Source organism: Takifugu rubripes, chromosome 16 (assembly GCF_901000725.2).
Source record: "Takifugu rubripes chromosome 16, fTakRub1.2, whole genome shotgun sequence".
NCBI classification, from domain to species: Eukaryota; Metazoa; Chordata; class Actinopteri; order Tetraodontiformes; family Tetraodontidae; genus Takifugu; species Takifugu rubripes.
In genome coordinates, this window is record NC_042300.1 from 12,345,847 (window position 1) to 12,355,273 (window position 9,427).

The 9,427-nt window shown below is 50.2% G+C and overlaps 2 protein-coding genes across 4 annotated transcripts in view; both read left to right on the top strand.

The window, feature by feature from the left end:
• Positions 1-292, top strand: part of gareml (GRB2 associated, regulator of MAPK1-like) — a 9,471-nt gene extending 9,179 nt beyond the window's left edge. For both annotated transcript variants that reach the window (XM_029849765.1, XM_029849764.1), the window contains exon 7: positions 1-292. This exon is cut by the window's left edge and continues 1,399 nt beyond it. The gene's annotated coding sequence lies outside the window, so the exon portion shown is untranslated.
• An 889-nt stretch (positions 293-1,181) lies between these two features.
• On the top strand, positions 1,182-6,682 carry hadhb (hydroxyacyl-CoA dehydrogenase trifunctional multienzyme complex subunit beta). 2 transcript variants are annotated; one of them, XM_029849779.1, is made up of 16 exons: positions 1,182-1,280; positions 2,093-2,168; positions 2,367-2,408; positions 2,511-2,607; positions 2,708-2,752; positions 2,830-2,929; positions 3,011-3,098; positions 3,889-4,076; positions 4,154-4,334; positions 4,574-4,695; positions 4,792-4,871; positions 4,949-4,996; positions 5,126-5,213; positions 5,810-5,884; positions 6,018-6,182; positions 6,312-6,682. In XM_029849779.1, exons 1-16 carry the CDS (start codon positions 1,197-1,199, stop codon positions 6,345-6,347), a joined length of 1,515 nt encoding a protein of 504 aa, XP_029705639.1. In that variant the 5' UTR covers positions 1,182-1,196; the 3' UTR covers positions 6,348-6,682. The 2 variants fall into 2 exon arrangements, with proteins under 2 accessions (XP_029705639.1, XP_029705640.1); XM_029849780.1 differs by lacking the exon at positions 1,182-1,280 and adding an exon at positions 1,513-1,627.
• The last annotated feature ends 2,745 nt before the right edge of the window (positions 6,683-9,427 follow it).

Genomic DNA, 9,427 nt, shown 5'->3' on the forward strand with positions numbered 1-9,427 from the left:
TAAAGAGGCTGTTGTGGGCACATTCTACTTTTTAAAAACTAAAACGTCTACCTACAAGGAGTACAAAATCCATTAGACTTTGCATATCAGAACTGTTGTCCTCCCATTGCTATGCAAGCTAAAGTTGTCCTAGTAATGTGTGAATTACCAGCTTGTGAATTCCATGACATTCCCGAAAATGTGACACGCTGGAAAAATGTCAAAAGCTGTGTGATCATGCTCTCTGTGATCGCTGAGATGCAACCACTGTAAGAATATGGATGAAGAAATAAACACAAAGGAAAAGAAAGCAGAATGAAAACCAATATGTTGCTGAAGGATGGCGTCAAGAGCTGCTCACCGGCGGTCCGGAGGTGTGAGCTTCTTTCCAGAACTCATCAGAACAACATGTTTATATCACTTTTATAAAGATTCGATGACCAGATGAATAGCAGTTCCTCTCTCGTTACAGCTCCATCTAGTGGCCGCGCTTTGCATCTACATCTGCACAAAGCAAAAATATTTTCCTTTACATATTTTGTCACTATATATCTATACACGTGTTTACTGGACCTGTGGGGTTACTTGGTTAAATTTTTAATCCCGTTTGCCTTCAAAAATGACATCGCCCGTCCAAAGTCCAAACCACTTTTCTTTTTGACTGCACAACAGGTCCAACCTTGAAGAAGGTGGGCGACAGCAGCAGCAGAGGACCCCACCGGGGGCCACTCCCGGTCGGGTTGAGCTCACAGGACTTCACGCTGCAATCCAAAAGAAGAATCAGCACCTGCCTGGTGTTGAAAGGTCAATAATTTCGAATCTGAGACTAACTTGGTAGCTTTTTTGACTACATGAGACTGAGCCTCATGACACACTGACGCACAACAGCGAACCTACAGGTGAAAAAGGGGGATTAGTGCCCCTTTAACCGATGCTCACAGGGGCCCTAAAGTGTGCTGAGAAACACGCAGCCTGCCTCGGCATTGCTGCTGACCGTGGCTGGACCATCTTCTGAAGGCTACTTCCAATAGGAATATCCATGTCCCGTCCATCTGGGACATGACAGTGAGATCATTGTGCAGTGGCCTCCACCGTCACCAGATCCTAATCCAGTTTGGGACCTTTTGGGATGTGATGCAGCGGGAGATTCGCATCAAAGAAGCGCAGCCCACAAATCTGCAGCAACTGTGTGACGCCACCGTTCAACATGGCCCCAAATGTCTGAAGAAGAGATTGAAGTATGCTACGAAGAAAAAAAGTCAGTTCTGAAGGCAGAAGGGGTCCAACCCTCTACTAGGAAGGTATGCCTAATAAAGTGGCCAGTAAATAAATATATATATATATATACCGTACGCTGTATTGTGTGTGACACATATGCTCAGCTCTGCGCTCTCTTTTCTAGTTTATTTGAAAATCATGCTAAAAAGCTCCACGTGAAGATACTTTTTAGACGAAAATTAAAATTCTATTGTCAGGAAAAAACGTATTTGTCTTGAATTAATATTCTAGTAGAACCGGCATGCGTTTAAATGTGGGCGGTATTTCATTCAGGCATTAGTTTGACCAGCTACTTGCATATATGGGTCCTTGAAAGCGTAGTCCTGGAGGATCGTTTAGCACGGAAGCGGAGTGGCTAACACACACACCGGTAAACTCGTTTAAGTCATCTTTCACTGGTTTCACCCGGAATATCTCTTGTTAGCGTTTAAAGCTCTGGGAAGATACGCTTAATTTAAGATGGGGGTCAAGACACGAAACTTGTCGATGTTTCTTTGTAGCTTTACTAGCTTATATTTAGCTCCCAGCTGCTTATGTTCCATGTGGATAAATTTGTTTTAGTCGTACAGTCAACGTAAACATTATTTTTAAAGTGTAAAAAAAAGGGCGTAACGCTATTTAAACAGTATTGACCTTGGATATTTTTATGTCTGCCTGGGTCATTCATTGTGGTATCTGGGTGAAAGGTCAGAACAAGGCTAAGCTACGTCAGGGGTCGTTGCTGGATGTTTATGTCACTTAATGTCTCTTATTTATCATCTACAGGCAGTAGTAGTGGCATTTCGTTCCATTTCGCATTGCATTAAATATGATTCCATATCCCATCTGTCTGTAGAACACAACAATGGCTTCTACGATGCTAAATATGACGCGGAGCTGCTCGCTCAGAACTTCCTGGGCCGCACGGTTTGGTAAGACATCAAAGCACTCTTTGATCAGTATCTGATCAGTATTTGATCAGTATTGATCGGGGACCCAAGAACACGTTTTTGGGTCTGTTCTTATCAGTCTGGTGAAACGTATGATTGTGCTGCTTTCTTGGTGAATACAGTCCATCATTTTAGATGAGAATAAGAAGAATAAATGTAGTAATTTCCTCTGTTAATCAGGCACAAGAGCTCTGAGCACAACAGCCCAGCTCCAGGCTCAGGGTAAGACGTGCGCTGCCGCAAGGTTCCTCTTATTTACTTCTCAGGCATGTTGTCAAAGTCTCCGTTTCACATGTTTTCTACTTTCTTCTTTCTCCTTTTCAGTTCAGGCAAAAAGTAAGAAGACTCTGGCTCGTCCTGGTATGAAGAACATAGTCCTGGTTGAAGGGGTCCGAACCCCCTTCCTGATGTCAGGAACCACGTGAGCGTCATCATTTAAAAAAAATAAAAATTTCAATAGTTTAATTCACAGACCTTTGCCTGTTGCGTCAGAAGCTCACGCTGATTTCTGTGGCTTCCAGATACGCTGACCTAATGCCCCACGACCTGGCAAGAGCCGCCCTGCTGTGAGGTTTATTTGACTTAAGACACAATTGTTAAACTTTAAGGTATTAAATAGGATGTTCTGTTGGGGTTTCCCCAGGGGCCTGCTGCACAAGACGGACCTACCCAGAGATGCTGTTGACTACATCATCTATGGAACAGTCATCCAAGAGGTCAAAACCAGCAATATAGCCAGAGAGGTAAAGTCCCTCAGGAACTCACAGGTCTCCGGCCGTTCTTCAGCTGCTCCGCTCGTCCTTCACTCTTGGTTGTGATTCCAGGCTGCGTTGGGGGCAGGATTCTCTGACAAGATTCCAGCTCACACTGTCACCATGGCCTGCATCTCATCCAACCAGGCAATGACCTCAGGTGACCTCTCCCTTTATCTGGAGATCGAAACTGCATCAACACTGGATTTGTGTTTGTTTCCTCTGCTCATCACTGTCCTCCCCTCCCCCCCCTCCCCTGTCCTCTCCTCTCCTCTCCCCTCCTCCCCTCCTCCCCTGACCTGTCCTGTCGTCTCCTGACCTGTCCTGACCTCCCCTCTCCTCACCTGTCCCGTCCTGTCCTGTCCCGTCCTCTCCTGTCCCGTCCTGTCCTCTCCTGTCCTCTCCCGTCCCGTCCTGACCCGTCCTGTCCTGTCCTGACCTGTCCTGTCCTGACCCGTCCTGTCCTGTCCTCTCCTGTCCCGTCCTCTCCTCTCCTGTCCTGTCCTCTCCCGTCCCGTCCTGACCCGTCCTGTCCTGTCCTGACCTGTCCTCTCCTGTCCCGTCCTGTCCTGACCCGTCCTGTCCTGACCCCGTCCTGTCCTGACCTGTCCTCTCCCGTCCTGTCCTGACCCGTCCTGTCCTGTCCTGACCCGTCCTGTCCCGTTCTGACCCGTCCTGTCCTGTCCTCTCCTGTCCCGTCCTCTCCTCTCCTCTCCCGTCCTCTCCCGTCCCGTCCTGACCCGTCCTGTCCTGTCCTGACCCGTCCCGTCCTGACCTGTCCTCTCCTGTCCCGTCCTGACCCGTCCTGTCCTGACCCGTCCTCTCCTGTCCCGTCCTGTCCCGTCCTCTCCTCTCCCGTCCCGTCCTGACCCGTCCTGTCCTGTCCTGTCCCGTCCTGACCCGTCCTGTCCTGACCCGTCCTGACCCGTCCTGTCCTCTCCTGTCCTTAGCTGCTGGTCTGATTGCTGCTGGTCAGTGTGACGCAGTCGTAGCAGGAGGAGTGGAATTCATGTCTGACGTTCCGATCCGTCACAGCCGAAAGATGAGGAAGACCATGTTGTCCCTCAACAAGGCCAAGACGCTGGGCCAGAGGCTGAGCCTGATCGGGAGCATCCGGATGGCTCACCTTGCTCCGGAGGTACAAACTCCTGCCGATTCGAGTTCTTTTTCCCCCGAACCCAACCCAAGCCTTCATCATGGGTTCTGTGTGCGTAGCTTCCTGCCGTGGCCGAGTTCTCCACAGCTGAAACGATGGGCCACAGCGCCGATCGCCTGGCTGCTGCCTTTGGAGTCTCCCGAGTGGAGCAGGACGAGTTCGCGCTGCGCTCACACACACTCGCCAAAAAGGCCCAGGATGCTGGTCTGCTGCAGGACATCGTCTCCTTTAACGTGCCCGGTAAACTGTCCTTCAGTCCGCCGCTCGGTTCGGCCCGGGACCGCTTCAAAAGTTGAAATAATCTGGAGAAGAACGTTTCTCTCGCTGCGTAGTTTTGATTGATTTCTTATTTATTTTCCAGTAGAAGCTGACAGGATTGTTGCTGAGAATTGTCTTGTCTTGACCCGTTTAAGTCGTGATAGAAACAGTGGGGAAGCGTTTACGTGTCATTTAGTAGAGACCCTTTCCTCCCACACCAGGCCGCGATATCGTGTCCAAGGACAACGGCATCCGCCCCACCTCCATGGAGCAGATGGGCAAACTGAAGGCGGCGTTTGTCAAACCTCACGGCACAGTCACTGCCGCCAACTCCTCCTTTTTGGTAAACACACACACACACACACACACACACACACACACACACTTTCCTAGTCAACGCAACGTCCGAGTGATCACCTCGATGTCTGTGTGTCCCCAGACTGATGGAGCCTCTGCTGTTCTCATCATGTCTGAAGAAAAGGCTGTGGCGATGGGCTTCAAGCCCAAAGCTTATCTCAGGTGCCTGACGCCTGCTGAGTGAAGAAGGTGAAGCTCTTGCTCGGGTTTAGGTTCTGACCTGCTCTTTTTCATTCCAGAGATTTTGTTTACGTGTCTCAGGACCCCAAAGATCAGCTGCTTCTGGGGTGAGTCTGCAGGCGTTCGGGCTGATTTTCAGCTCCGGAGGCTTGTGAGAGGATGGAATGGTGTCAACGCTTGATGACGGGATCGATAAAAATGCTGTTTTGTTGTGGGATTTATTCTCTCCTTTCCAGGCCGACGTACAGCACACCGAAGGTCTTGGAAAGGGCTGGTTTGTCCTTGAATGACATTGATGTTTTTGAGTTCCACGAGGCTTTTGCAGTAAGCACATCCATTTCAAATTAAGAGCATCGATTTTCAATCTTTATTTTTTCCCAGAAAGTGTTTTTTCCCCCTGAAGCTGTTGTGCTTGTCACATATATTGTCTCCGCTCTGACAAACCTTGTCTGGCAGGCGGCTGCTGCTTAGTTTAAATACATGAAATGTATAGAATGTAACGAGATTTAAACCTGAACTCCGGTACATCCCCCCCCCCCCCCCGCGGCTCCACGGCTCATTTCATTGGTCAGCGCCACACCTGTCATTCTCTTGGTTGGTGAGTTTTGATGGTGTTGTGACACTTAAACATCCAGGAGCAGGGAGTAGAGAGCAGGCTTGTCAGCGGTGATCAGGGGCAGGCTGAGAGCGACGACAAGTTTTGAGGTTCGGAGCACAGTAAATACGTACGAGCAGCGATAGATTTGAGCGGAAGCGTGAAGTTTGTGCACAGGCACGGCAGTCTCAAGGGTGAGAAAACTTTCTGAGTGATGCACTATTAGGGGGTATGATAAACGACGGGATTTTTCAGGATTAAAGTGGGTCAGATTGTTTTGTGTCTGTAACCACGGCAACAATGGATTTCTCTGTGTGCGTTCCAGGGTCAGATAATGGCTAATCTGAAGGCTATGGACTCGGACTGGTTCGGACAGACGTACATGGGCAGGAAATCAAAGGTGAAAACAAAAATGGTTGTCTAGAGTGTATCTGAGCGTCCTTTAGTCGGGTTACCTTTGATTTCACTGGGGTCTGACGTTACGACAGCTCGCACCGAACACAGGCTGCTATGTTGTTGTGTGACCATTGTAGGTGGGGACTCCGCCCATGGAGAAGTTCAACCTGTGGGGCGGCTCTCTGTCTCTGGGGCATCCCTTCGGTGCCACCGGCTGCAGGCTGGTCACCACGGTCGCTCACCGGCTGCAGAAGGAGGGGGGGCAGTACGGGCTGGTGGCAGCTTGTGCAGCTGGAGGACAGGTGGGTGATTAACACACCTGCAAAGGCCACCATTGATGCGCCGACGGGTTATTTCTACCTGTGGTTTTACATTATGGCCTTGCTTAGATTTTAGTCTTTACACTTTTCCTGTATTCCTGGATTTGTCAGGGTCACGCCATGGTGATCGAGGCCTACCCCCAGTAAAGGAAAAAGGCCCCCTCTAACCCAAATCTTCAGGTTCATCATGCTGTCTGTGCACGCTAACATCCAGACGCCAGAGTGCTCATCCTAGCACCACTTTGCCTTGCAGTCAGATACAGTATGTGGGTATGTACAGAAGGATCCAACGTGAACTCAGCCTTTGCCTAAAATCTGTGAGATTAAACTTGGAGGAATGTTGATTTTGTGGACTTGCTGACGTCCTGGAGTCAAATGTAACATAGCTAAAGAGAAGCTAAAATGATCCCAATGTTTATACGCTGTAATTTTTTTTTTCTTCTTACCAGCTATTGAAATTAAATGGTGTGAAACCGTTCTGATGCCTGTGGTCTTGTACGTTTTAGCTGCTTGTTTAAGACGTGGCTGCTCTGCGCCGTCGTTTGTGCAGACGCATCACAGCAGCATCAACAGACGCGCGGCCGGATGCGCCTGACGTTCTTCTAAATACCTCAGTTACCAGTGTTTTACCTTCGTGGCAAGTGAGAATATTGTGATCTGCCTTACGTACGACACACGGCAGCTGTGGTGCTTGCGAGCGCTTTGCTGCGTCCCCGACTGCTGCGTTGCTCCCGCGCTGTCTGAGCCGCCTTCATGGCACGGACAACAGGCTTCAAACCGCCTTGATGGCTTATGTTTAATTCAGCAGGACCGCAGATATTGCATGGGGAAAGATCAGTGTATAGACAGCTTGTGTTCCTCCTAACAGCAGATTTGGAGGATAAGGGGGGAGCAGGAGGAGCCCCCCCCCCCCAAAATAAATAAATTAGCATCACCAAAAATGTCCCCCTTTGCATGAAGCTACGTCAGCCACTTTGGATTCCTTTCGGCTTAATTGATGGTGAACAAGGACGTCTCCACCTGACAGGGCGACGGATGTTAATGAGGTGGTAAAGAGGGGCTGCACGAGCTTCCTGGTGATTTGAGACATGAAGACGGAAAATTAGGAATATAGCTGGCAGGTTACTTAAAAGTTTAGGGATTCGGTGCGTGTGCGTGAAGGGGGGATCTTAACTTTCCCAGCCGCAGTGTTAGTCTAATTGACAGCGGATGGATACATTTATATCAACACATCGCCTGTTTACAGCTTTGGTGCGCAGGCTGCGACCCCCTCCGCGCTCACCGGGGACTCCGCTCTATTCATCACACGCACTCCCTCCCTCACACGCACCAGGTTGGGGGCTTGTTAACAACTTCAGTCAGACGCTTCCGTTTAAAATGTATTTAAAGATTTAATTCTTCCAGTTTAAGAACTCCTTGACTCGGAGCGGGAGTTGATTAATGCAGCCGAGCCTGTCACGCGGGCTACGGGCGGAGGGAATAAACCCGCTGTTTTAGCGCCGAGGCAAAACGGAGCGAATGTAAATAGCAGGAAGAGACAGACGGGGGGAATTTGTGTGTGTGCGTGTGTGTGTTTAAAAAAGGCTTCAAACCCGCCTCAGCCCTGCGAGACACCGGAGACACGCAGACACGCGCCGACATAGCGGGCCGCCTCCCTGCCTCAGCGGGGCTTTGATCAGACGGAACCTTTTATGGGGAATGACTGGCGAATGCACCCGCTGCTGTCACTACAAATCTGCCTCAGCGAGCGCGGGGGGGGGGGGGGGGGTCTAGGTGCTGGCGCGGAGGAGGGAGGCGGCGGCGGGGAGAGTCGCTGCCTTTCATCTCATCGCTGCCTGCGCGCGCGGGGGCGGCACCTGCTCACAAGCCGCACTTGACTCGCGGCGTCATTCCACCTGCTCGCGCGCAGCATGTGGACTCGCCGAGTGCAGTGTACTGTACCGCTCCGCAGCGCGTGACAGGTAACTGCAGTAACTTGTAGGCGTAAATTGGCCGAATATGGACACAGCGCGGATGTTGAGGCGCGACGAGTCACAAACCGCGTGCTGAACCCCTCCAGGGTCCGCCGCAGCCACCTGTCAGGGCCTGGTACGGTCCGAACGCCGCCGGGCCACTAGGGGGCGGTGTGATTTTAGATAAAGCTGGTCTGGTCACAGCGACCAAAAGCGTCTCTAAATAAATGTTCAGGACCTGCACAAGGTGGCGCTAGACACGACAGGAAGTGGTAAAAGTGTTCTAAAAGAGACTGAAGGCCAACGGACGCTGCTGCCCGTAGCGATCAGCTGGAGGATGGCGCCACAACTTTATTTGTCTCGGCGTTGACATTGTTTGCATTAACTTTGAGGTTTGATGAGGACGCGGAGGTGCTGTGACAGCAGAGATAACGAACCTGTCGGTGGAAACGCTGCCTCACACCGAGGAAGAGGGAGGAGTTTAAAGGCAGTTCGAAGGAGCAGGAAGCAGCAAACACGCTGCCACTGAATTAAACATTTTATGTAAAAAATGAAATCAAACAAAATCAACAACAAAACCTTTAGAAAGAGGCTAAAATGTAGAATCGTTGTCCATAACGTACGGGGGGGGGGACACACACACTCTGCGCAGTCCGCAAAAGTTAAAAAAACAAATACTGCTTTAAGAGGCTTTAGTGAGAACTAGCTGTAAAATCATTGACCTGTTTATTGGTTGTAAACCTTTTCTTTTCGCTTCGTTTCATGCTTAAATAGCTGCTAAAACATGCTAATGTCTTAATAAATGTGCAGCGATTGTCCCGCAAACAGAAGTTGAGCTGTAGCAAACTGAGTTGAGGAGTTTGACTCTTGTGGGCTCCAGTCGTTTCCACCCTAAACGATGCGATTAATCACTGCAGCCTCCAAACCCTCTAAAATCAGGTTCCTCTGCGAGGCCGCGAGGTCACATTTGATCATCCGCCACGCTCAAGCTAGCATCCGTCTTTGCTGACTGGGGTTCTTTCCCACCCCTGGAAACACCCAATCCAATTCCAATTCACGCTTTGAAGCGCAATATAAACAGATCTTTTCCCGCTTTCGCCGGTTTCCGCGGCGTTCGTCCCTGCGGGTCGCTCTCAATATAAATTCCGAGACGTTAAACGGATCACGCGGCTCCTAACTGGAGCAGCCGGAGCGCTGGGATGTGCTGATGTACCAGGGTTGATGTGATCAGAGGGCCTGAACGCTTAAGACTGTGCATCTATGTGGAGTCTGGAG

Coding starts and splice junctions, on each gene's coding strand:
- hadhb (XM_029849779.1), top strand. CDS start 1,197: ATGTCTGAAGAAGAGATTGAAGTATGCTACGAAGAAAAAAAGTCAGTT. Junction 2,930..3,010: donor CCAGCAATATAGCCAGAGAG/GTAAAGTCCCTC, acceptor TTGTGATTCCAG/GCTGCGTTGGGGGCAGGATT. Junction 4,696..4,791: donor CCGCCAACTCCTCCTTTTTG/GTAAACACACAC, acceptor GTGTGTCCCCAG/ACTGATGGAGCCTCTGCTGT.